At 44.7% G+C, this 27,853-nt stretch overlaps 2 protein-coding genes across 5 annotated transcripts in view; one reads left to right on the forward strand and one right to left on the reverse strand.

The window, feature by feature from the left end:
• The first annotated feature begins 2,026 nt into the window (after positions 1–2,026).
• Positions 2,027–17,485, forward strand: Lysmd2 (LysM domain containing 2). 3 transcript variants are annotated; one of them, XM_013116045.3, is made up of 4 exons: positions 2,027–2,823; positions 8,458–8,549; positions 14,785–15,116; positions 16,921–17,485. In XM_013116045.3, exons 1-4 carry the CDS (start codon positions 2,241–2,243, stop codon positions 16,961–16,963), a joined length of 1,050 nt encoding a protein of 349 aa, XP_012971499.1. In that variant the 5' UTR covers positions 2,027–2,240; the 3' UTR covers positions 16,964–17,485. The 3 variants fall into 3 exon arrangements, with proteins under 3 accessions (XP_012971499.1, XP_005073781.1, XP_021085026.1); XM_005073724.4 differs by lacking the exon at positions 8,458–8,549 and having other exon boundaries at positions 2,450–2,823; XM_021229367.2 differs by lacking the exons at positions 2,027–2,823; positions 8,458–8,549 and adding an exon at positions 3,232–3,363.
• Positions 17,486–22,006: 4,521 nt separating this feature from the next.
• Scg3 (secretogranin III) overlaps positions 22,007–27,853 on the reverse strand; it is a 39,727-nt gene continuing 33,880 nt past the window's right edge. For both annotated transcript variants that reach the window (XM_040739751.1, XM_005073722.4), the window contains one exon: positions 22,007–22,570. In XM_040739751.1, the coding sequence (XP_040595685.1) occupies positions 22,452–22,570 (119 nt within the window). In that variant the 3' untranslated portion in view covers positions 22,007–22,451. The remainder of the gene's footprint in view (positions 22,571–27,853) is intronic.

A 27,853-nucleotide genomic window follows, 5' to 3' on the forward strand; every position in this document is an offset into this window, starting at 1 on the left:
CAACCCCTTTCAGCTACATGTAATGTGCATTTTTTATTCTGCTGAAGTAGGCACTGCTTGAGCTTAGCAACAACAACAACAACAACAACAACAACAAAAAACCCACACAACCCCTCCCCAAAACAAACAAACAAAGGAAAGAACCAGTTATGACTCCTAGGAGCATGCAGCCGGTGGAGGAGATAAGGTAAACACACAAATGTTTCAAATAAACAGAGGGAGTTTAAAAGTGAACAAGATGTACAAACCACCCTGGAGGTTCAGAGGGGAAACTGTAACAACTGGGCAGGGTGAGGCTAGGGACAACTGTGAGAGAATCCGAAAAACAAAGTATCCCATGCAAAATGCATCATTTGATTCTAGCATATATGCTGCCTCAGAGCACTGAGAATGTACTGTTTGAAGAAGAACCTTAAAGATTTAAGAAATCTGGGAGCGGTGGATCCCAGCACTTATTGTGCCTAAGGCTTGAGTTCAGCAGCTCTAGACCAGCTTTGGCAACGTAATGAAACCCAGGCAACAAATGCAAATGAACAAACCGGATGTGTTGAGACATGCCTATAATCCCAGTTCTTTGGAGGCAGGAGGATTTTGCTTTTGGGGCCAGTCTGACCTACATGGGTCAGTATTAAGAATATAGGAAGACCTTGTCTTAGAAAAATCCCTCAAATACTGGGGTTGGAGATGTAGCTCATTTGGTAGATTTAATCCACAGTACTGCATAAACCATTTGTGATGGCATGTGCCTGTAATTGCAGCATAGGAAGTGGAGGCAGGAGAATCAAGAGATCCAGGCCAGTCTGGGCTACATGAGACTTTTTCTAAAAAACAAACTAATCTGGTTGGAGAGATGGCTCAGCAAGCAGTTAAGAGAGGATGTTCATCCAGAAGACACGAGTTTGTTTCTCAGCACCTACACTGGGTAGCTCACAAACCACATTGTAATCCCAGCTCCAGGAGATGACATCCTTTTCTAGTCTCCACAAGCACCTGAGTGCACATGGAACACACACACACACACACACACACACACACACACACACACACACACTAATACACAAAAGTAAATCTGAAAACAAACAAACAAACAATGGAACAGTAAACAGGATACTGGGAGAATACTGTTACTGATGGAGGGAACAGCATATACAACACATGAAGGTGGGAAGTACTTCCGTGGCTCTGTTCAGGATGAATTGTAGATGCTAAAAGTAACAACAGTTGACTTGGGTGCTAATGTTGGTTTATGATGCTGCTATTCTCAGGGAGCAACTGAAGAAACTTGAGTGGTGATATGGGAACCACTATTCCTAAACTTTAGACAACCAAATGAAACCTCACTCTCCTCATCTACCTGAGTGCTGAGGGGATGGATGGCTGAGGGGGTGTCTCTCAAAAGTCAGGGCAGAAGGGTCCACTTAATTCTGTTCTGCAGAGCCCTCTGGAGTCAGCATTGAGGAGAGGGTGTTGAGATGGAGACGACAGACAAGAGACTTAGGTGGTTTGATGATAACATCAGGGGAGTTATGATTTCAGGGTGTCAAAGAGGAAGCCGGTAACAGAGACACAGCAAATTCCAAGCAGTGTGCCAGGAGAATGAACCATAGATGTAGGTTCTTAATACAGCCTAGGCCTAAAACTGGTACTGGTCAGCAAAGAAGAACGAACCTGAAACAACCAGAGGGAGGGTTGGTTAGTCAGCAGCTACCCAGCAGGCCTAAGAACTAACCAGAAAGAATTGGTGTACTTGGGTATTATAGTCAGTGATAAGAATGTTTGCTTAGCCGGGCGGCGGTGGTGCACGCCTTTAATCCAAGCACTCGGGAGGCAGAGGCAGGCAGATATCTGTGAGTTCGAGGCTGTGCTGGACGACAGCCTCCAAAACAATACAGAGAAACCCTGTCTCGTAAAAAAAAAAAGTGTTTGCTCAGCATGCACAAGCTGGGGCCAATCCCTAGTACCAAGCAAATGTGTGTGTGTGTGTGTGTGTGTGTGTGTGCGCGCGCGCGCGCTCGCGCGCGCTGTCAGAAGAGATTAACATCCCTTCCCTTCCCTGGTGATCTTAAGGTTTGCACCCCCCCAGGACTTTGATGTCATGAAGGGGGGGATCACTGAACAAGGTAGAGAATCAGCTTTGCTTGCTTGGTGGGGGTATACTGTGTGGCCAGTAACGCCTGTAGTCGGCCTCTTTCTACCTGGCACGGTTCTGGGGTCCACCTGAGTCCAAGGACACCTCCTCCATGGTTCTCTCTCGGCCAACAGGCCTCAGCGCGCTCCCGCTTCCTCAGGGCCTTCTACCGCAGGACCCGCACACTGCGGCGGGACCTCGGCTCCCTTTTCCCCTCCCCGGCGCACGGGAAGCGCTGGTGCCGGGGAAATTGGGCCTCAGAGGGCGGCGCACGCCATGCGGGTACCGCAGTTCCCCGCCTCGGCCTCGCGCCTGCCGCCCCCGCGGCACGGCCAGCAGCAGCCCCAGTGAGGAGGAAGAGGCGGAGGAGAAGGCACCGCCCCCTTGGCGAGCTCGGCGCCCCGGCGGCCTTGGCAGGACCCATGGCGGATCTCTCGCCCGCGCCGGCCCCGCGGGAAGGCGGCCCCCGTGCGTACCGGCCCTCGGCGCCCTCCCCGCCGCCGCGCTCTCGCTCCGGTTCGGAGCCCGACGAGGCCGAGCTGTCGCTGAGCCTGGCCCGCACCAAGACCCGCTCGTACGGCAGCACGGCCAGCGTGCGGGCGCCGCTGGGCGCCGGCGTCATCGAGCGCCATGTGGAGCACCGGGTCTGCGCCGGAGACACGCTGCAGGGCATCGCGCTCAAGTATGGAGTCACGGTGAGCAGAGCGCGCCTCCGCGGCCCCGGCCTGCGGCCTCCGGGCGGGGTTGGGGATGGGAGCGGAGGGTGGGGAGCAGGCCGTGCGTCTCTGCGCTGCATCCCGGGCGCGCGCTGCTGCAACTGCAATGGGTGTCTAAGCAACTGCTGCTGCTGCTGCTGCTGCTGCTGCGAATAGGGGTGGCCGCCAGGGCTTCCCGACCAGCTAGTGCGTGGCTTTCCCTGTGCCCTGTCAGTCTCAGATCGTGTCTATCGTGTGAGAAACACTAAGGAGGCCCGCGTTTTTGGCATCACCCACACAGCGACCTTTACCGGTTATGCTAACCGGAGCTCACTACGTATTTACTCAAAGCCAAACCCATGCGAATTCTGCGCTGTGTAAACAAGCTGTGATGAGTCAGGTTGTTCAGTTCTTCCCAGGGATGGTTCTGGTTCTATCGATTCTGCTTCTTTATTTAGAAGTGAAATGACACCCCTGGGCTCACTGGCAACCCTGAACGTGACACCTGTCGCTAAACAGCAGCCAGGAACTGTGGTCTAGGTGAGCTAGAGGGCTGTGTTTTACAAATTTATAAGGGTTTGCGTCTTGGGTATATTGCATTACACCTCAGGGAAGATCATGGAAACCTGAGGGAACAAATTGTTTCATTAAAATTACTTATAATTAACTGTGAGCCGTGTGATAGCCTTTTTACATTGGAACCCAGTATCTGTTTTCAGTGATCCTTCCTGAAGCTTCCTGGGCAGCAATCGGAAGAAAGATGATCTTGTCTGCATTAGAGTAACCTGTTTTGCATATTTAACCAGGTGTTTGTTTACCAGCAAGTCTTTCTATCATTTAAGCGTTCTGAGAGCACCATCACCCCATTTTGAGAGCCTTCTTGGCAGTGTTAATGTGAACATATATGTAAAGCTGCCTTCATGCACATTACTGGGGTCTGGTTTGGGTCAGAGCCAATGAAAAGCAGAACTGAGAAATCCCAGTGACTGCTCTTTGCTGAGTACCTACTGTGTGCCAGGCATCACATTTGTCCGTTTTCATTCTTAGGAAAAAGATTCATTTATTTCTATGTATATGAGTGTTTTGTCTGCATGTATATACGCACATCATCTGTGTGCCTGGTGCCCACGGAGGCCAGAAGAAAGTGTCAGATACCCTGGAAATGGAGTTACAGAGGGTAGTAAGCCATCGTGTGTGCGCTGGGAATTGAACCCTGATTCTCTGGAAGAGCAGGCAGTGCTCTTAGGGCCACCTCTCCAGCCTCTGTTTGTTTTCATATTGATCTTATCTAATTTGGCTTTCATAAGAAGCCTAGGGGAAGCTTGGCACTTGGGAGGCTGAGGCAGGTAGATCTCTGTGAGTTCGAGGCCAGCCTGGTCTACAAAGCAAGGCTACACAGAGAAACCCTGTCTCACAAAAAAAAAAAAAAAAAAAAAAAAAAAGCCTAGAGGAGACAGGTGTGGTTCATCATCTTACAGATGCAAAAATAGATAAGAGGTTGGTTATTTCCAAGTATAATCATCATCTAGACAGGCTTGAATTAACACAGGGATAACTTGTTTTCTTTGTTCTAGATATTACTTCTGATCTGCATTCTTAGCAAGGGCTCTTAGCATCTTGCTCACTGAAGAAGGAAGGTCACTTTGTCTGGTTTCTGTGCATCTTAGCTATTAGGCTAGTCTGTGTATACTTAGGAGTCCGTGATATCCAAATGAGTCATATTTCCTGTGGTCTCTCCCCATGACATTTTTTCTGTGACCTATGGTCTTCTAAATTGCTTGCATCTGCTAAACACCTGCCTAGTTCAAATGCCTTCCAACCTGTGATTTGTCTAATGTAGGTCCTGTTACTTTTTACCTTATTGCCCTTTCCCAGTAAAGAATAAAGCAGATTTTCGTTCACTTTGTAAAGACTTCTGATTTTATATTTTTTAAAATGTTATTTTATGTGCAGGGGTGTTTTGCCTGTGTGGATGTCTGTGTAGACCACTTGCATGCCTGGTGCCTGTGGAGGCCAGAAGAGGGCCTTGGATCCACCTGGGACTGGAGTCACAACCTGTTGTGAGCCACCACGAGGGTGAGGGGAATAAAAACCTGGTCCAGCGTAGGGCAGCTAGTGCTCTTAACCACTGTAGTGTCCTCCCAGCCCCAACTTTTGATTCTAATGTGTTAGAGTCAGGCATAATGAATTATATGGTTACAAGAAGTCTAAATGTGATTTCTCAACCTCAAAACTATTGTTAACATGTTTTTTATTTTTATTTATATATTTTTTCAAGTCAGGGTCTCATGTAGCCCAGGTTGGCCTCAAACTCCCTGTGTAGGTGGGGATAACCTTGAACTCCTGATCTTCCTGCTTTCACCTGCTAGAGTACCGGTCAATCTGATATGAGATATTTTCTCAATCGAAAGTCCCTAGTCCCAATGATTCTAGCATGTGTCAAGTTTACATAAAACTAACCAACATGGGTAGATTTTGTTTTGAGACAAGGTTTCTTTGTATAATCCTAGTCTGACCTTGCATTTGTAATCCTGCTTTAGGCTCTGAAGTGCTGATATGTGCCACCAGGCCTGGCTGGAAAGAATCATTCTGACTGCTGCTTTGATAATAGACTATCTGGACCAGGAGCAAGGAGAGACCAGATAGGATGAAGGCTTTTGCAGTGATGCAGATGAGCTAGAACAGTAACTTTGACCAAAGTAGTGAAGAAGGGAAGTTATGGTGAGAAGTGGCTAGGTTCTGGGTGACCTGTTGATAGGCTGTCAAGTGTGTCTAAACCGTAGTCCAGGGCCACACAAAAACCAGCTATGACTGTGACTCATGTAAAGTTATAAACTTAAAACATTATGGATTGCATGGTTCTTGAGTATGAACTGATACAGTGTCAGTCATAATGTCAAAAAGCCAGACATGTTTGCATGTTCTTTTCATTTTTAAAAAAGGTTTATTTATTTTAAGATTATGAGTGCTCTAACTGTATGTACAACTTCCCAGAAGAGGGCATCAGATCCCACTATAGATGGTTGTGAGCCACCATGTGGGTGCTGGGAATTGAACTCAGGACTTCTGGAAGAGGAACCAGTGCTCTTAACCCCAGAGCCATTTCTTCAGCCCCCTGTATGTTCTTCTTATTTGTTAATTGTTTCTCTTGAGTATATCTGACCTAGACATTTGCCTGGAGACCCAGGAGATCTCTCTGTAAGGAAGCAGAATTCTGTTTGAGAATTGAGCCAGGGTGATTGGGCCCAGTTCTTCCTCTAGTGAGTTATGACATTCCCACAGTCTCCTTTCTTCAGTGGGTCACTAATAGCTCATACTCGTTATGCTTCCTTTACTTGTGTTGAGCCTGGGTTATTTGAGGCCTGTGTTAGACACCGGGGCTACATGATCAAATGCTCTCTCTTTCCGGCACCTGATGGCCTTCGCATGCATATGGACTCAATTCACAGAAAGTTGGACTGGGATGAGATTGTCACCCTAGGAATTAACAGGCTCTGGAAGGTAGGATCCTGGGTTGGCACTGAGTAAGGACAACAGCCTGTTGAAGATATAAACTGCAAGAATTGATTAAAGTGGGTCTGGAGAGATGACCCAGTGGTTGAGAACACTTGTTGCTCTTGCAGAGGACCTGGGCTTGGTTGTCAGCACACAGATGATGACTCACAACCATCTCTATCTAGTTCTAGGGTAGGGGATCTGATACCTTCTTCTGACCTCCTTGGGCACAAGGCATGTATATGTATATGTATGTATATGTATGCAGGCAACATGCATAAAAGAAATAAAAATAAGATGGCATTTACTCCTTTGGGTTGGGAGAGAGGTATGACGTGCCTGTCAGGGTGTGAGTGGAGGTCAGAGTTCAGTTTACAGGAGACAGTTCGGTCTTGCTATCAGGTGTGTCCCAGACATCCCCTTCAGGTCATCTGACTTGGTGGCAAGTGCCTTTAGCTACTGAGCCATCTTGTAGGCCCTCCTTTTTTGTTTCTTTTGAGACAAGATTTCAGGTAGCCCAAGTGATCCTTGAAATCACTATAAAACCCACACTGGCTTTGAACCTCTGATCCTCCTGCCTGCATTTCAGTGCTTGGAGTCATAAGCATGTGTCACACCACAGGAAAAGCAAGTTCTGCCTCCCTGCCGCTGTTGCTGGTGTTGATTGACAGTCTTGACACTCAGTTACACACAGGTTGGGCATCAGTTCTGGGAAACTGAAACCATTTGGGTCTGGTTGAGAAAACCATTAGCTGCTGCTCAAACCTCTGACATAAACTTGCTTGGGCTGGAATGCCTCTTCCTACAGAGACGTTCAGGCTCCTTCCTTCGCTCTGGTTCTTGATTTAGCTTTGTTTCTTTTTCCAGCATCCTGGCACCTCCCTATTGTATCTAAGCCTCTGGGGGAAACTGGTCAGAGCTTCAGAGCTCTAAGTTATCACTTAGACTATTTCTATTTGGAAACATTGTAAAAACTAGAGGACACATAGAAACAACAAATCTGGATGGAGGCAACAGAGAAGATCTATGTGTATATCTCCTCCTTCTCTGGCAGAAATGCTTAAACTGATCTGCCTTTTTCTGCCACCTGAGTGCCGGGGTAATAGGCCACTCTGCCTGGCTTCAGTCAGATTTAATCCCAGGTCATTTTCTCATCCAGTTAGCTGCTAAACTGAGTTGCCTCTCAAGTCCCCACATAAAAGTTACTGTGCTGGGAGAAAGTGGTGTGATTTTCCTGTTTTGGCGGAAGAGCCCTGGGAATTAGTCTTATCTGTGTGGTAGAGGTTGTTGACTGTCACCTAGAGTTAAAGGGGTGCCAGGCTAACCTGTAATTTGGGGTGTTAATAGTTCTCATGTATTTTTTTCCTCAAACATTGCCAATGAGATATAATTACAGAACACAAAATTCACTCTGCCCTAAGTGTACAATTTGGTGATGTTTAATACATTTACAGTTGTGAATCTGTCACTGTTCAATTTCAGAAAGTCCCGTCACCCAGTAGATTGCTCCAGACCCATTCACCCACTCACTGTTCTTCAGTTCTAGGAGATGGATAATGTATCCTTTGACACATATTTACCTTTGGGGGCATTTCCTGTAAGTCTGTTTCATATACCCTTTGGAGAATGTGGAAGGACAAACTACCCCCCCTCCCATGAGCACATGGTTATGGCAAGGGTCTGGTTACCACCAACACCCAGAATGGAACATGTCACAGATATGGGGCACATCAGAGATAATCACTTAGTATTTCAGTCTGTTTTCGATAAAAATAATGACAAAATGACAGTTGTATATGTAAATGAGATTATTCTACAAGCCAAGCCCAGCAGTGCTATGGAGATAACTTTTGGGGCTAAGTCTTGTGAATTCTCTCCAGTGTAAATGCCCCTTTGCATGATGAATTAACGGAGAATCATTTTAATAATGGCCGCTTGTGTTCTGCTTTATTTTGCCCCAAGGGTTCTTGCTTGACTTCTCCAGTCTGGTTTCTTAGTGACCAGATGCTAGACTGGGTTCATTGGGTCATATTACACTCCCTTGGCTAGGAGAGGATGAAAATGTTCGATTGCTAAACCTCCCTGAGAAACAGAAACTCATTCTGTGTCACTTTGAAAGGTCACACTTTCTGTTCTCAGGATTGAATGGCTGTGAGGAGGAGCAGAGGCCCGGAAAAAGAGATGTCCAGCTCTTCCTTGGATGGATCGTGACGGTCTTACTTTCTTGTGAGGTGAAATTTCCAGACCTGTGTTCAGATGGAAATAGAAAGCATTCCTCACAAGATAACAACACCCTCTGTGGCCTGGATTATCCAGTTATGTCTGCTGCTGCTGTGCATGGCCCCTACAACTCCTGAGTCGTTGATTTTGTTTTCTGTTTGTAACTGAGTAGTCTTTAACTATAATTAGATCACATGTCTCCCTTCTTTCATCCTTCAGGAGCTACCTTTTTGTTTTGTTTTGTTGGCTTTTTAAGACAGGGTCTCATGTATCCCAGGCTAGCCTCACACTCAGCTGTGGATTTTGGAGCTGGTGTGGGCTTGACCTTCCAATCCTTTGGCCTCCAGCTCTCAAGTGCTGGGGTTACAGGTACACACTTCCTGAGATTACAGATATGCGTCACCATGCCTAGCATAAGCATTGCTGGAGACCGAACCTGGGACCTCAAGCATGCTAACAAAAACTCTACCAACTGAACTACACCCTTACCCTCTACCCCATTTTCACTTTTTTTTCTTGAGACAGAGTTTCACTGTGTGTTGTGGTTAGCCTCAACCTCACTGTGTATGTAGCCTAGAGCTAGCTAGCCTTGGAGTTGGAGGGTTCCTCCTTCCTTGACCTCCTAGCACTGAGATTATAGGTTTGTGTCACCATGCCTGTCCAAGGGCTTCTTAGCACATTCGAAATAAACTCCAGCGTCAACACTTGATCTTAGCTAAAAGGCAGGAAGCAATGAATCTGCTGTCTTTACCATGGCTGGGAGCTTATTGTTGTCCCCAGCTGTGCCACTATCTCTCTGTGGTATGACAGGTGCTCTTTGCATGACTGGCTTCACCCTTTGACATTAGGCAACGGTTTGGAGGCACTGTTGTTGGTGCAAACCATTGTTCATCAAGAGTACAGCCAACACCAATACTTTCTGAAGACCCTTTTCTTTGTATCTCTTTTTTTAGTATTAGTGATGTTAATGGCACAAAACAATGGCTGTCCTATGACATTTTCATGCTTTTGTACAGAGTACTTTGATCCTTCCCCTCTCCTGTCTCCTGTTCTCTCCTACTGGTTCTTTTTTTTCCCTCTTCTCTTCTCCAATCTGCTTTCCATGTGGGGTACTTGTCTTCCTGAGTCTGGCTTATTTCTCTTTACATGAGGACCTCCAAGTTCCATCCATTTTCCTGCAAACGACATGATTTGTTTTTTTTTCCTTGTGGTTGAATAAAACTCCATTGTGTATTAACACCACATTTCTTTTCCCTCCCTCCCTCCCTCCCTCCCTCCCTCCCTCCCTCCCTCCCTCCCTCCCTCCCTTCCTTCCTTCCTTTCTTTTTTGAGACAGGGTTTCTCTGTAGGTTTGGAGGCTGCCCTGGAACTCACTCCGTAAGAATTCACAGAGATCCACCTGCCTCTGCCTCCTGAGTGCTGGGATGTGCCACCACTGCTTGGCAAATACCACATTTCTTTATCCTATCCATTCATCTGTTGATGGTCACTTATACCCAGTACATACTTGCCTATTGTGAGTATTGCCACATGAAACATGTGTGTGCAGGAATTTCTGTTGTTTGGACTTGATTTCTTTGTGTGTGTACTTGGAATGTCACAACTGGGTCATGTGGTAGTTATATTTTTAAAACTTGTTAGTAATAACATTATGTTACCCAGTGGGTTTATTTACATGGAAAAATGTAATTTTTTAATAATAATGATTATTGTGTTGTGCATGGATGCACATGCCCTGACACCTATGTGGGGTCAGAGGACAGCATTGTGGAGTCAATTCACTACTGCCTTTTACAGGGGTTCCAGGGTTTTTATTCAGGTCACCAGGTTTCTACAGCAAGTGACTTTACCCACTGAGCTATCCAGCCCATCCCATATTGTCTTTATATATGCTAAATATGCATTTATCTATTCATTTTTTGAAACTTTATTTATTTTAATTATATATCTTTATGTCTATATATATATTTGACTTTTTGTATGTTTGTGCAAGCACCATGTACATTCAGAGTATTTTGGACCCCCTGGAACTAGAGTTAGCAGCCATGTCAGTGCCTAGGTCCTCAGGAAAAGCAGCCCATGCCCTTAACCACTGAGCCATCTCTTCAGTCCTGAATATGCATTTAGACTAAAAAAAAAAAAAAGATTCTGGGGGCTCTTCTAGAGGACCTGAATTCAAGTTTCATTACCTTCGTCAGGTGACTCACAACCACCTGTAACTAGAGCTGCAGGCGACCCAACACCTCTGGCTTCTTTGAGCACCAACACACACACACGCGCGCGCACACACACACACACACACACACACACGCACACACACACACACACACACACATACACACACATACACACACATACACACACACATACACACACATACACACACATACACACACACATACACACACACATACACACACACATACACACACACACACACATACACACACACATACACACACACACACACACTTTTAAAAAGTGAAGGAAGAAAGAAGAAAAATTTGTTTTTTGTGTGTACTTTTTTCTCTTGGCTGGCCTGGAACTCACAGAGATCCACCTGCCTCTGCCTCCCGAGTGCTGGGATCAAAGGCGTGCGCCACCCCCACCCAACGAAAGATTTGTTTTTAGTTAGCAGGCAACATAAAAAACGAAACAAAACAAAACATCAAGTCAAAATTTAAAAAAAGGGGTTTATTTCCACTCATGGAAATGAAAGATCTGAGGTTCTCTAGCTTCAGGCTGTGACCCACATGCCATCCTCCAAGGTGGCAGTGGCTTCAGTGTCAGGTTCCACCTGGTGGCAGGATGACAGGCGGTGGCTCCGGCCCTTCTCCCCCTGCAGGAAAGGGAATATCGCCCCCAGCAGACTCAGCAAGTGCTGACTTCTAGGTGGGCGTGTCGTGTCGCGAAGCTGGCCCCCAACAGACTCAGCAAGTGCTGACTTCTAGGTGGACGTGTCGTGTCTCGAAGCTGGGGCGCTGTGATACTGCAGGGGTGGGGCTGAGTCACTTGCTCCCCATGTTCTGGAAGCTTGTATGCCAAGGGAGATGGGAGGAGCTGGACCTTGGGGACCCACAAGTGTGTGGACTGGAATATACTTCAGTCTCCATGGCCAAAGGTTTCAAGATATTTAATTCTCTCAAATCTGACCCTGTCTGTGTTAACCAGAGGTACTTGGGATATTTAGATTTTAATTTTCTCTCTAAAATGATCCTACCCTGCATGATCTCTCTTTTTCATCATTGCTACCTCCCAAAAACCCAGACCACCACTCCTCCTCCTCCTCCTCTTCCTCCTCCTCCTCCTCCTTTTCCTCCTTTCAAAGAAAAGGAGAAGGTGGGGCTTGGTGTTGCGCACTTTAAATCCCAGCCCTCAGGAAGTAAGGATAAGGGGATCTCTGTGAGTTCAGCACCAGCCTAATCTACATAGTGAGTCCTGGATCAATAATTTCCAAGGTTATGTAGTGGGAACCAGTCACATATCTAGTCTCACATATAGATGCTGCTGCTGCTGCTGCTGATGATAACAGCTTCCTGCAGTGGTGCTGTTTTCATGGCTTCTCGTAAGAAAGCAGGAAAGGCTGTTGAAGTGGCGCATGCTTACCCCTAGCACTCGAGAGACTGAGGCAGGAGGACTGCAGTCAGTTCAAGGAGAGCTGGGGCTATACAGCAAAAGCAAAACAAAATAAAAACAAACAAACAAAAACAGGTGGGAGGAATGGGGTCCGCTTATTTGATTGCTTTTTCTTTAGACTCTTGAAAGTAGAAATTCGATATTTTTTTTACTCAAAATCAGTTTAAAGGCTTCCAAAATTTGATTTCCTCAATTTGAGTCAGACAGAAATCCCTGATCAGACGTCTATGTCGCTGTATGTGCTTGTCAAACCAATTATCTCATTGTGTGTGAATTTCTTCATGTGTGCATGGATAGTTTGAATAGAGGGTAGACAGCTGGATAGGTACATGTGCATGCGTACATAAGTACATGTATAGATGTTAATAAAGTACCTAGCAGTGGGTGACAATATTTTTCATTATCTCTATCTCTCTACACACACACACACACACACACACACACACGCGCGCGCGCGCGCACACTTGCGTGTGTTATCTATAAACATATATGTGTGTATGTATATATGTGTGTGTGTATATTAATATAAATCCATTTAACCCTTGCAGCCCCATTGTCATAAACGGTGCCTGTTTTACAGGTGTGTGAGATAAGTCACACATGCAGTTCCAGTTGGCAGGGAAGGATTTGAACCAAGGCAGTCAGGCTGTTCCATGATCTCACCACACTTTTTGTCTTTCCCCTGAAAGAGTTGTGTGTATGTGAACTGCTACAGTGTCTGTGAGGTGCCTGTCCTGGTGCAAGTTCCCCGTCTGGCGTGGGGAAATACAGACACACCACAAGAGGAGGCAGCAAGAGATGCTCTCAGCAAGGCTGAGAGCCAATTAGTGTCCGCCCTTTCTGTGCTCACCAGTGCTGTGAACTTAGGCCACTAACTTTTTCCATCCCCTCATTTGTAAAGAGCGCTAGATTGCAGTGCTGTTGTGAGGGTCTAGTCTCCATCTCGCCCCTTTCCCACCTCTGTGGGTTGGGGAAGGCTTCCATAGACTGTGAGAGTCAGGGGTCACCTGCCATTCATATATACATAAGTTCGGCGAACCCTGTCTTCTTATTGGTAAAGTGGATATTTGCACCCGTAGGGTAAAAGAATGACACACTATTTGTAAAATACCTCCGATCATTTTTTTTTACCTTGGGACTCAGGTATTCCCTAAGGCCCATTTGAAGTCAAAAGTTTAAAAACCAGAACCCACCTTCTTTTGAGAGGCCCTTCTCCATGGTGTATCCCCAGCCTACAACATTTTTTGACATTCTGCTCAGACACATGTCTCTACTACCTCCTGGGTCTATTAATTCACCAAGGGGAATTCCAGAGATAAAAGGATCCCTCTACAAGTAAGACTGTATCAATATAAAGACTTTTTAAAAATTCAAATGACAGAAATGTTCAAATAAGCATTAAATTAGTGCTAAAGGGGCTGGAGAGATGGCTCAGCAGTTAAGAGCACTGGCTGTTCTTTCAGAGGACCTGGGTTTGATTCCCAGCACCCATATGGTGGCTCACAACCCTTTGTAGCGGTAGTTTCACAAGATCTCATGCCCTCTTGTGGCCCCCAGTGGAACTGCATGCATGTGGTACACATGCATATATATACACAGGCAAAACACCCATGCACACGAAATAAAAATAATAAAAATGTATTTGAAATAAAACAAATAAATGATAAAAATTCTACATCTTCATACTTAGGTGATTAAGGGCTACTGATAGTTAAAAGCTGCCTAAAAAGGTCAGGGAATGTAGCTTGTTTGGTAGAGTGTTGCCTAGCATTCATGAAGCCCCAGATTTGATCCCCAGCAATATAAACCAGATATGGTGTCACATAAAGTTAGCATGAAGGAGGTGGGGACAGAATCAGACGTTCAGAGTCATGCTCAGCTACATAGTGATTTTAAGGCCAGCCCGGGTGACATAAGATTCCATGTCAAACAACCCCCCAAAAACCCAACCAAAGAAAGAAACAAACAAAAACAAAGCTCCCAACAAAACAAACAAATAAATCTGCTTGTATAGGAGGAAATGACTTTCGTGTTGTTTTTGAAATAACAGAAGTTTTCTGCAGAGGGAAAGACCCTTGAATTCAGGGACAGCTTTTGCCTTAGAGTTTTTATTGCTGTGGTAAGCACCACAATCAAAAGCAACTAGTTGGGGCAGGGTGTATTCAGTTTTCTCTCCATCATCAGAAGAAGTCAGGCCAGGAACTTAAGTCAGGAACCTGGAGGCAGGAACTGATCCAGTCCTCATGGAGGAGTGCTGCTGACTGGCTTGCTCCTCATAGTTTCCTCAGCTTGCTTTCTTCCGTCATCCAGAACCACCTGCCCAGGGGTGGCACTACCCCTGTGGTACCTTACCCTGTAGGCACTGCTGCCCACATCAGTCACTAGTAAGAAAATGCACTCCAGACTGTCTACAGGAACATCCTATGGAAGCATGTTCTCAACTGGGAGTTCATCTTCCCAAATGACTCTCGCTCGTGTCAAGTATCCATAAAACTAGCCAGCACAGCAGCGCACACGATTGTTCATGAATGAGTATAGTCCCATGTTTCTAATAATTTCAGCTGTGGAACGTCATTGTATGTAACTCTTTCTTTTTTGTGTGTGTTTTAGATGGAACAGATTAAGCGGGCCAACAAACTGTTTACCAATGACTGTATATTTCTGAAGAAAACCTTGAGCATCCCAATTCTATCAGAGAAGCCTTTTACTTTTAATGGACTTAACTCCGTCGATTCTCCAGAAAAGGAAACTGTTGACAGCAGTTTTTGTCATGAAGAGGAGACTGTGGTGGCTGGGGAAGAGCTGCCTTCTCCCAGTCCTCAGGACCCAGGCCCCGAACCTGCCCAGCCTGAGGAAGTGTCTGCTAGAGATTTCCTGCAGAGACTTGACTTACAAATTAAGCTATCAACACAGGCAGCCAGGAAACTCAAAGAAGAGAACAGGTGAAGGTTCCTGGGAAAGGTGCCGGAGTCTGGACCAATACTCATAGGATGTTCTTGTTTTAAGATCTGTCTTCACTGGAGAGAGAGAGAGAGAGAGAGAGAGAGAGAGAGAGAGAGAGAGAGAGAGAGAGAGAGAGAGAGAGAGACAGAGACAGAGAGAGAGACAGAGAGAGACAGAGACAGAGAGACGGAGGGAGGGAGGGAGGGAGGGAGGGACGGACGGACAGACAGACAGACAGAGAGACAGACAGAGAGAGAACAGGTGCACATGTGTGCAGGTATGTGTATGCACAGGAGTGTGGTGGTCAGAGGTCAACTTTGATGTCATTTTTTTGGTTTTGTTTTTATCAAGACAGGGTTTCTTTGGCTGTCCTGGCACTCACACTCTGTAGACCAGACTGGCCTTGAACTCACAGAGATCTGCCTGCCTCTGCCTTCCTGAGTGCTGGGATTAAAGTTGCGTACCACCACTGCCCAGCTGGATGTCATTCTTCAGGATCCTTCTACCTTGTATTTTTGAGACCGAATCTTTTGGAGCTGGCTAAGTAGGCTAGGTTTGGCTGTATGGGGAACCTCCCTGGCCCTGGCCTGGCCAGCACTGGGATTGCTATGAATTTGCTACCATGCCTGGTATTTTCTGTGTGTTCTGGGGATTGAACTTGGGTCCTGCTGTTTGTGCAGGTGTTTTCTGTGTGTTCTGGGGCTTGAACTTGGGTCCTGCTGCTTGTGCAGCAAGCATTTTATCGACTGCCGTCTCTCTCCTTGACCCTTGAAAGGCATCTTTAGTGGGTGAAGTCTGTCTCTGTCTGCTGTTCTGCCTCTGTCATTGTTATTTAGCATAGAAAGTTTCCTTTTTTGCCCAGTGTCACTGTCCAGCTAGGAGTGTGAGGTAGCAACTGGAAGTAGAACAGCTTAAGGGAAGCAGTGCCCTGGAGAAGACACGCAATACTGATTCTTTTTTTTTTTTTTTTTTTGGTTTTTATGAGACAGGGTTTCTCTGTATTGTTTTGAAGGCTGTCAGTCCAGCCCGGCCTCGAACTCACAGAGATCCGCCTGCCTCTGCCTCCCGAGTGCTGGGATTAAAGGCGTGGGCCACCACCACCCGGCCGCAATACCGATTCTTATACCGCTTGTCAAGACACTGCTGCTCTTTACCAGGGTCCGCTAAGATTCCTTGTGAGCCAAACATTTCTGTGTGTAGTTGGTGTCCTTCTTCCTGTATGAAGGGCACTAGCTACTTTTCCTTTTTTTCTTGTTTGCTATTTTTTTTTGTAAGCTAAATTGATGCCAAGGTTCAGCCACTATTTTTTAATGATATATTGATTTCTTTGTCCTCATTTTAAGATTTCTGTTTTATAATATATGCCACTTGCCTTATAGATCTCAAATCCTTTTCAGCTCTTATTTGTTCATTTAGTTTGAATAAATACAATGTCTCAGTGGAGTTCAGTTGGCCCCAGAGTCTTGGCAATCCTCTGCTGCAGCCTTCCAACTGGCATGAGCCACTGCCCCTGGCTTTTAAATTCTTTTGAGAAAGAAGAGAAATATAGATAACAAATAGAATATCTGTAATATGTTCATATTATGTAAGTAAATGCTACTGTTTATTTTAATAACTTAGTGTCCCTTAGAAAGAGGCAGGAAGGTTCACCTGAACAAGTATGACAGTCGCCTAGCTTCCAAGGCACATGTAATGTTTTTCGGTCTATTTCTGCTCTTCTTTGGCAAATGAAAGGTAAGTCATATGTCTGTGTTTCTGAATACAGTCATAAACCCTGATTTCTACTGTGTTTCTCTTTTTCAGGGATGAAGAAAGCCCCTATGCTGCTTCCCTTTATCATAGTTAGTGACTGCTGGACGTCTTTTTAACTCAGATCAAAAAATGGCTGGACCCTCAAGAATTCCCAGGCTGGGGTTCAGAAGCAATGCCACGTCTGGACTCCCGTAGTGCACATCTTCGAGCCACAGTTAAGCAGACCAACTGCAGCTGCACTGAAGTGATCACTTCCTCTGGCTTCCCGTAGTTAAGTCTTACCATGGCATGATAGCAAACCTGTACTCCAAAGCCTGTCACTTTTGTAGATGGTGGTAGTTTTAGACTGGCTTTTGTAGCTACAAAAAGCATCAGAGACTTTATATATTTAAGCCAAAAGCAATGCTTATTTCCTGGTGAGATACTAAATGTATGAAAAACATGGTGGCTGTAAAGTGATAATGCGTTTGCTGTGTGTTTATAACTCAAGTGCTATAATATATATTTCAATATCACATATTCTGTACTACTGTAAAGAACCAGATTTTGTCTGTTATTTTGTAAAAGTAAAATACAAATGTCTGGGTGAGAAAATAAACTATGTTTTCACATAGGAGCCTTCATTTCTTTTCTTTTTTTTTAAATGGGGAAATTAAGTTGATTTTGTTTTGTTTGCCTTTTGTTCTAGAGATAGGTTTTTGTTGCTATTGTTGTTCATAAGATAGGGATTCATGTAGTCCAGACTGACCTTGGGCTCATTATGTGTATGAGAATGACCTTGGGCTCATTATGTGCATGAGAATGACCTTGGGCTGATTATGTGTATGAGAATGACCTTGGGCTCATTATGTGTATGAGAATGACCTTGAGCTCCTGATCCCTTTGTCTCTACCTTCCACATGCTGGGACAAGCACAGCAGTATGAGACACGCCAGCTCTGTTTAGATCTTATCTCTGCCACTTCAGACACGTTACACTTTACGGTGTATCACCCCTGCCCATTTGAATGGAACGTTACACTTTACGGTGTATCACCCCTGCCCATTTGAATGGAACATTAGGTTCTTGTTTCATTTAATCCATCTTTCCTTTATGACGTGTGGGTTACAGCAGCGACTCTAAGCTATGTACCATTGACAACTGATAGATTTTTAGTCTCTACATCTACTCAGTTACTGGCTTAACTACGGCTAACGAGGTTAAATGAGTCTCTAGGCTTCCGAAGAAATTTCCCATAGTCACCCCTCCCCAACATCCCCGGAAGAGCCTGATGGAGTGGAGTGAAGGTTTCCCTGTTTCCCTGCTTTCGTTGCCCCCTTCTTCTTGATCATGCTTTCCCTCCGTTTTGCCCTTCTGTCTTTTGCTCGTTGTGAGCAGATGTCTGGGTAGTAGTGCAATAGACCCAGCGGTACCGGGTCATTGTCACTGTTACTTTTCAGTTGCTGTGCTAGGGCACCACGGCCAAGACGACTTCTAGAGAAAAGAGCCTTTGGGGCTTACAGTTTGAGATGGTGAGTCCATGGCCATTATGGTGGGGAACATGGCAGACAGGCAAGCATGGTGCTGAGTCAGTGCTGAGAGCTTACATGTTGATCCTCAATCAGGAGGCAGAGAGAACTAACTGGGAATAGCCTTGGCTTCTGAAACCTCAGAGCCTCCCCTAGTGACACAGCTACTTCATCAATCAAGGCCACACCTCCCTAGTCCTCCCAAAACAGTTCCACCAACCGGTGAGCACATACTCAGATATATGAGCCTCTGGGGACCATTCTCATTCAAACCACCACAATCACAGACCCAGCTTTGGGAGGGTCAGTAGGTGCCATTGATGGGGAATGGAAGCAGTTTTTTCTTGCTGATTTGTTTGCTTCTCACTTAACATAATTCCTTGTATCTTGTTCTTTGTTTCTCATAGCATCCTTGAAATAGGATGTGCTCCCCCCGGCCCCCCCCCCCCCGTGTGTGTGTGTGTGTGTGTGTGTGTGTGTGTGTGTGTGTGTATGTGTGTGTGTGATATGTCTTACTCTATCTTCATTTTCTCTATTGACTTGGGCTCTCTCCCTAAATCTGGAACTCAACCAGTTCCAGCTAGTCTAGCTCTCCGGTTTGCCCCAGGTATCACCGTCTCTGCCTCCTGAGTGCTGGCCTTACAGGCAGACAACATGCCTGTTTGGCTTTTTTGTGGGCTTTGGGCATCTGAACTCTTCTTGGTCCTCATACTTGCTTAGCAAGAGATCTATCCACTGAGCCACCCATCCAGCCCCCATGCCCTTTACATGTGTGCAAGAGATCTGAACTCGGTTCCCATGCTTGCACATGAGGCCGTCTCCCAGCTCAGAACTGGGGTGTTCTCTTGAGAGTGCTTTGTTGTTTTGTGTGTGTTGTTGTTACTTAAGCTGTGGAGGTTTAATTGGAAAGGGAGATAACAGAAGAGACCCAAGCAAGCTACTGTGGATGTAGTAATAATAATAAAAAATATAGTTATATTCAGCAGAAAAGTATTTAATTTGGCAAAGACTGATCATGTTACAGAAAGCTAAAGTTTGAAATTATGACCATAAGCTCAAGTATATATTTCTCAAGTATTTCTCAAGTGCTTTCTTTTTCTTTTTTCTTTTCTGCCAGCAATTTCTATCTAAAACATCTCCTCAAGCTTTTAAGTAATTTTGTAGCAACAGTTTAACTGTACTGGACTACAGGAATTTTTTTTTGTTCGTTTGTTTTGACAGGATCGTGCTGTCTGTCTCAGGCTGACTTAGAATTTGCTATGTAGCCCTGCTTGGCCTCAAGTGCGCAGCTTCCTGAGGTATGCCACACAAGGCCAGACTGCCTCGAATTGGAAGTTGCTAGCAATCCCAAGCAGCCTTCAATTCCCAGTCCTGCCTCATTCTCTCAGAGTGGGATTGCAGGCTTTTGTCACCATGGCTGGCCGTTTCCATTTTTTTCTTCTGTTGATAGGGTCTTGCTTGAGCTCTGTTTTGCCTCAAACTTGAGTTCCTCCTGCTTCTGCCTCATGGATAGAGTGCTGAAGCACCAGGGCATAGAATGCTGCAGACAGGACCCAGATCTTCAAACTTGCTTCTGCCCAGTGTCACTACTGTTGACACCATGAACTTAAGCTTACCCAGTGTCCCTGATCCCTTAGTGAAAGAATGTTCTTGCTTATAAAATAGGATCACGTATGCCCCTTCTGTCTTGGTTGCCAAGAGGCACTAATGTAAAAGAAATTTCTACTACAGTAAAATAAATTTCTACTACAGTAAAAGAAATTTCTACTACAGTAAAAGAAATTTCTTACTGAAAGAATCCCACATAGATACTTAGTGAGAGGATAAGAGATTCAGCCTGAACCCATTTCCTGTCTGAGGCAGCTTCAGGTGTCTGACCTGGCTGGAGCAGGGTCAGTTAACACAGCTGATTCATTAAACAGTTTGAGTCATTGTGCTTTGGTAAATGCAGTTTGGGCAAAGGCGTTTTGAACTCTGTCTCCACACTCACCAGTAGCTGGGTACTGGCTTCTCTAGAACACAAGGAGAGATTGGTTTGTGTTCCTGGCAGGCTTTGTGTGTTGTTTGCCTCCCTTGCTCTCCAGGAAGAACTTTCTTCTACTATGAAAACCCAGTGTTACCTTGGGTGTGGGTGTGGCTTCAGAACAGCTGCATAGGCACCAGCAGGTCACCAGAAGCAAGGACAGCTAATTCACAAACTTGCTATATTTGTGGATCCAGGCAAGCATATATACCATGTTTATGCAATTATTTTACTCTGACTAATGTATTCCAATGCCACCTTTGATTTGGGAGCCCCAGCATCTTAAGGGGACCACTGGGCTGTGTAGTTGCTTTCAGTCTTGTGTTTGTGGTGGTCGCAAACAAGTTGCAGGAACCTAAAGTTCATACCCTTTTCCTCCAGGTGATTTTTACCTCTGTTTCTGCCATGCTGCCTGGTTCTTTGTCCTCTGGCAAGATAACATGGCTTGCATCAAATACAGTTTAGATGCCCAGAATGGAGCATGAGTGTTGACTTTGTTTTTGAACAGTGTGTGACCTCCTTTGGCTTCTTGATTATAAATATTCATCTCTATTGAGAGAGCAATACGTTTCTCTTTCTTTCTTTTCTTTTTTCCTTTCTTTCTTTTCTCCTTTCTTTCTTTTTCTTTTTTTTTTTGGCTTTTCAAGACAGGGTTTCCCTGTATTGTTTTGGAGGCTGTCCTGGAAGTCGCTCTGTAGACCAGGCTGGCCTCAAACTCACAGAGATCCACCTGCCTCTGCCTTCGGAGTGCTGGGATTAAAGGCGTGCACCACCAATGCCCACCTGAGCAATAAGTTTCTGAAAACTCAAAAAAGTAAGAAAAAGGGACATAAAAGTAGAGAGTAAATTGTTGATAAATTCAGCTCTCTTTCTCTCTGTGTGTGTGTATTTATGTAAGTCATTTATGTGTTCATGTATGTGATTGTGTACATGTATGTGTTCATATAGGTGTGCATTTATGTGTCACTGAGGATTAAATCCAGGTCTAGGATTAAATCCAGGCCTTTATGTAAGCATTCTGCCACTCCTGGTCTATACTCCCACTGCTATTCTCCCAGGATATACCCCACTGCTATACTCTCAGGATATACCCACTGCTATCTCCCAGGCTATGTTCCCAGGCTATACTCTCAGGCTGTGTTCCCAGGCTATACTCAGTAACTCTTGTACCCATTTTCAACCTCCTTTTGTGTCATTGGGTCTAACAGAGAGTTGATTAAAAAGGGCAGCTGAAGTTTTTGTTGTTTGTGTATGGGGAACACAGAAGGGGCTGGGAGGGGCTAGAGCAGTCATTCTCAGTCTATGGATGTTGACCTTTTTGGGGGTCAAATGACCCTTTCATAGGGCTCACCAAAGACCAGTAGAAAACAGATAGTTACATTATTAATTATAACAGTAGTGAAATTGCAGTTATGAAATAGTATGGAAAATGATTTATGGTTGGGGATCACCACAACATGAGGAACTGTATTAAAGGGTCGAAGTATTAGGGAGACTGAGAACCACTGGGCTGGAGGGAGGAAAGGGAGGGATGAAAAATGATATGATTGTATCTCAGTTAAAACCTTTTTAAAAAAGAAGCTGCTGTTTCTCAGAGCGTCAAGGCTGTGAAGAAATGTGGGTTTATTTCACTGCCCAACAGAGAGCTGCTAGTGGGAACATCATGTAGCAAACAATCGAGGCACTAGGTACCCAGCATGCCTTCAAACAGGGCTTCTCAGATCTTCAGGAAGCTTAAGACAGTGGAGGAAGGTTCAAATTTATGTTCAACCCGTTAGAGGCTTTTCCAGAGCAGCACATCTCTGATGATAAAGTGTAATCCAAGAGGAAATACAGATTCTATATACAAAAACCTCAGCTGACATACACTTTACTTTTCATAACGTATTTATGGCAAGAGAGCTCTATTTTACCCATTTCTAAGGGGTTAACTACTATAAATTCAGCACATTCTAATACTCCTGGGCCGGTAAATCTTTAACTGCCGAATTAGTTTTTAAGCTATGCTGTTTTTGCTGGAACAGTTGAGCGGCTCAGGCTGCCTGCAGTTTTCACAGGCTGCTGTAGATGCGCTTGATAGCCTTGGCTTCTTCCTTGTCGAGGATGCCTTTCTCCACATATGCATCAGCTTGCTGGTTGATAAAGTCCCTCATCTTTGAAAGGTCATAATCTAGAAGACATTATTAGAGTACTGTGAGCGAAGATCAGCAAGAAAGAAAACCCATCACAGTGTTTATCATCAAGAGACATTTTGTGTACTAAGTGAATTTCTAGCCTTGACTGTTACAATGGAAGACATGAGGTTCTGGATTTGGGCCATCCTGTGCTGCTTAAAGTGTTTTTGGATACCATATTATTTCTTTTCTACCACCCACGGGAATATACTAGTCTACTTGACCAACAAGAAAAATGGTTTCTAGACCAGGGCTTTGCACTTTTTAATGTGTGTGCAGTGCCCGGGGCTCTTGGGGTGTCGCAGATTCACACTCAGGTCTGGGGTGATGACCCAGGCTTTGTATTTTAAACAACTCCCAGAAGGTGCTGCTGATGAATCAGGAATGGCCCCAAACCTCCTTCTTTCACATGTGTAGCAAAATTATGCTTAAAAGCTCTTCCAACCTCTTGAGCTTATGATCCCAGCTTGTACCCTTATTGGTATGTTAACACATAGATGTTCTGTTTGCTTTTTTGTTTTGCCTTGTTTTTCCAAGTTAAGGATTTTTGTGATTATGTTATGGCTGCTTGAATTGTGTACATGGAGCGAAATGTCAATGTTTCCCATGTCTATCCTTAAAAATCTAGGCAAACCATCAAACCATGCACCTAAAATAAAGAGGACCCCAAGGAACACCATGTCATCTTTCTAGAGATCCCTACACCCTTCCCACAGCTCCTTGGTCTTCAAGTACTAATTTTTGTTTCTTTGTTTGAAACAGGGTTTTACTCTATAGTTCATACTGGTTTAGACCAGAAATTTGAACTTGAAGTAATTCTCTTGCCTTTTGAATCTTAAATTACATGCATGTGAGTGACACTATGCCCAGTTTGCAATTTTTTTCAAGACAGGGGGGTTTCTCTGTATTGCTTTGGAGTCTGTCCTTGAACTCACACTGTTAGACCAGGCTGGCCTCGAACTCACAGAGATCCACCTGTTTCTGCCTCCCGAGGGCTGGGATTAAAGGTGTGCACCACCAATGCGGGGCTGCAATTTACTTTTTAAAAAGCATATCCTTTCTTTTTTTTTTTAAAGGGTTTTATATATCTCTGCATCTGGAAGGTAGAGGCAGGAGGATCATAAGTTCAAGGTCATCTTCTATCTAGCTAGTTCAAGGCCAGCCTTGGCTACCTGAGACCCTATTTTGAAAAACAAAATCCAAGAGGCTTGTGGTTTGGACAACAAATGTCCACTGGAAGCTCATGCTCAACACTTGGTTCCCAGTTGGTGGTGCTTAGATTATCCAGCTCTTAGGAGATGTTGCCTTGCTCTGAGGGAGTATGTCACACAGCAGGCAGGCTTTGGGTGTTTATAGCCTTGTCCTATGTGTGGCTCTTATTCATTCTCTGCTGTCTGTGAACTGATAAAATGTGATTAGCCAGTTTCCTGCTTTGGCTGTCTGCAGCCATGCATCTCTTGCCACGTGGACTCTTTCTCTGATGCTGTAAGCTCAAATCAACCCCTTCTTCTCTTAGCTGCATTTGCTCACGGTATTTTGACACAGCAACAGAAAGTAAACAGTACAAAGTTATATAAGATTTTGTCATCATCCTCATAACCCCTCCACATAGATTTTTCCTTTCTTGCATTTTACAATGAGATTCAGGTCATCCGGGCTCCCGACAGACGGGGAAACAGCAGGGAGACTGTAGGTCAGAACTCATAGTAAGTTGTTCTGTCTACACAGCTTCAGTCATGGCATGACCCTAACACCCAGACCTACCTAGGCATTGAGAGTCATCCCATGCACGACAAGTAGAACTCATTAGCAAGTGGCGTCCTTACTTCTTGGCAGCAAAAGAAAGCAGGAGAGACAACACCCTCTCTGTGAAGTTTTCTCACAGTCCCTTCCCTCTTCAAACCCAGAGTTTGAAGCTACCCTGGGGCAGGGTGGAGTCCGCTCTGGAATGGGGTGGGGGTCCACTCTGGAATGGGGCGGGGGTCCACTCTGGAATGGGGTGGGGTGGGAACAACACAGTGCTGGCTATGGCCAGAAGTCAGATGCGAACGTGAATCAGAAGTACGGTAAACACTCCCGATTGGCGTGTCTGCAATTGCACCTGCTTTCCAGTGCAGTTTGGTACATGATGGGTTACTTTGATACTAAGAGGAACATTTTACTTTTTGAGTTTCTGAAGTCCTTGATGGCTTTGGTGATCAGAAAATGATGCATTTTAAAACAACGACGGAGTGGATGAGATACTGTTTGTGTAAATTGCTTGGTATGTGTCCATACGTATATGCATATTTGTAAACACCTGTGTGAGTGTGCGTATGTGTATGCATGTGGGGGCCTGAGGTTGATGTTAGCTGGCCTCTTACTTTCTGTCTGCCTTTCTTTCAAATGGGCACTGCCTTTGGCCCACTCCTTTATTTGTTTATTTACGTATTTATCCATTTTGTGGTACCAGTGACTAAATCCAGGGCCTTCTATGTGCCAGAAGCTAGCACTAAGCTATATCCCCAGCTATTTTGTTGCTGTTGTTTGTTTTGAGATAGGGTCACACAGGATTGGTAGCCAGGACTGGTCTTAAACTCGCTATGTAGCCTAACCTTCCCTTGAACTCATGGTGATCCCCCTGCCTCAGATTATAAAGTGCTGGGATGACAGGTTGTGAGCTCCCATACTAGACGCAGTGCATGACCTGACTGCATCGAGGGGCCACAGGGAGTGACGGATCTGTACTAGGTTTGTGTTTGTTCCGTCTGTGATGTTGCACAATGGCAAAGTCCCCTAATAGCACACTTCTCATATTCTGAGTGGCACACAGATACTTGGGAGATCTGTGGTCTCGATGATTCCAAAGTTGAGAGGCATTGCTCTGCAGCTGCACTGGCCGCACCTGGGATCACTCTGGACTGCACACTCTCCTCACAGCCCACGAGTTTCTCTTCCCTCTTCATTTCCTCTGCTTGCCTATGTTTCTGCCTCATCTTTCCATGCCTCGAGTTTCTGCTCCAGGTCTTGGCCTCTTCTTGCTCTCCAGGGACTTATTTTCAATCTGTAACCACACGACTGCTGGATGCTTTTCTCTTAAAAACAAATTAGCTTCTAATTTAGGTTCCTGTGGCTAGAACTGTCCTGCACTGTGGAACGTATAAGCCCTGGCTTCCTACACCTGACTGCTTCCCCTCTCCACAGACACGCAGGTTCCTGGGGGAAATACAGCTGCAGTTACTGGAACACAATAGTCTCCTTGCCCACTTATTAATTGTACTTATCACTTCTCCCTCTTCAGGAGAGTCTTCCTCTCTGTAGCCCTTCCCCCAACTATCTGTGTTGCCAAGATGACCCACCCTATTCTCTTGGCTCCCCAGTGCTCCTGTGCCTGAGAAGGACAATATTGAGTAGGTCCAACCAGGACTCGATAATAGAGTAAGCTGCCTCTGTGTGTGTGTGTGTGTGTGTGTGTGTGTGTGTGTGTGTGTGTGTGTGTGTAGTTGCTGCATCTTCTTGTCATATGCATCTCTGGAACTCTGAACAGAGTCTAGTTCTTATGTTTGCTTTACATAAGTGGGGACTGCCATTATGACCGCAGAATATACCCGGTATGTGCTCAGAAAATACCCATTTAAAATACTCTAAGAGCCAGGGGAAGTGTTTCACAACTGTCATTCCAGCACTGAGGAGGCTGAGGCAGGAGGATTGCTGTGATTTTGGTAACATCCTGGTGTATAGAGTGAGACCCTATCTCAAAACAACCAAATGAAAACAAATAACACTGATAATAATAAATCTTGAAGAAAGCTTGGGTAGGTAAGACAGGATAGGCAAAATGTCAAAATCTGATCCCTAGTCAAGATGGGTGCTGGAAACATGGGGATATTATATTAACTTTGTCTTTACTTGACATTTTTCATAATAAAATAAAATAAAATGCTTTGAAAAACTGATTTAAAAAAGAAGTGAGGTTTCATATCTCAACACAATAAAAATATACATACCAAACCTATAATCAGCCTTATACTAAATAGAGAAAAGAAAACCTGAAAACATTTCGTGTACTATCTATAGTGAGATAGAGTGAATACCCTATCCACTTTTATTCTTTTTTTTTTTTTTTTGGTTGTTTGAGACAGGATTTCTCTGTGTAACTTTGGAGCCTGTCCTGGAACTTGCTCTGTAGACCAGGCTGGCCTTGAACTCTGCCTTCTGAGTGCTGGGATTAAAGGCATATGCCACCACCACCTGGTTCACTTTTATTCAATATAGTGTCTAAAGTCAATAAATCAGGATAAAGAAAGAAAAGCAATGAAAACAGAAAAGACAGGACTGAAATTATCCCTATTTCAGAAGACATGATCCTACATCCAAAAGACCTTAAAGACTCCAACGTCACTCTCAGATATGATAGATGCTTCAGCAAAGTAGGTAGCAGGGTACAAGATCAACGTGCAGAAAGCAGTAAACTTTCTACAAAATAATAACAATGTTACTGAGAAAGAAATTAGAAAAGTATCCCAAATCATAACAGCTTCAAAAGACCAATGAAACAAAAAGCCACCAAGTGAGCATGGGGGGGGGTGCACATCTTTAATGTCAACACAGCAAAGGCAGAGCAAGCAGATCTCTGCAAGTTCAAGGGTAGCCTGGTCTATTTACATGGCTTCAGGCTAGCCACAGAAACTTTACCTAACCAAGAAATCGAAAGAAATCAGAAGGTGGAAAGATGTCCTGTGCTCACTGCCTGGGATAATTACTATTGTGAAATGACTATATTACCCAAAGTGGTGTGTATATCGAGTCAATGTAATCCCCATCAGATTCCAATGGCTTTCTTCACAGAACTAGAGAAAAATCTTAAACCTCATGGGGAAACTCAAAAGACCCTGAATAACAAGCAGAAAGATCGATGCCAGAAGTGTAACACCTGACTTCAAATTATGCGGAGCCATACTAACAAACACATCGTGGTGCCAGTACGAAAAGAGAGATGTAGACAAATGGAATAGAATAGAATAGAGGGCCAGATATAAATCCCACCTAATGACAAAGGCATCCAAAACATACATTGGGGAAAAAATAACCTCTTCAACAAATAGTGGTGAAAAAACTGGATTTCCCCAGAAGAATGAAATTTTATGTACACTAGTAATCTTGCACAAAAATCTATTCAAAATGATCAAAGATATTCTTCTAAAAAATCTTTTACTATAACTATTTTATGTGTGTGGCCATTTTGCCTGCATGTAGGTCTGTGCCACTGGAGGTCACTAGATCCTCTGGAATGGAGTTAT

The sequence above is a fragment of the Mesocricetus auratus genome, unplaced genomic scaffold, assembly GCF_017639785.1.
Source record: "Mesocricetus auratus isolate SY011 unplaced genomic scaffold, BCM_Maur_2.0 Super-Scaffold_100691, whole genome shotgun sequence".
NCBI lineage: Eukaryota > Metazoa > Chordata > Mammalia > Rodentia > Cricetidae > Mesocricetus > Mesocricetus auratus.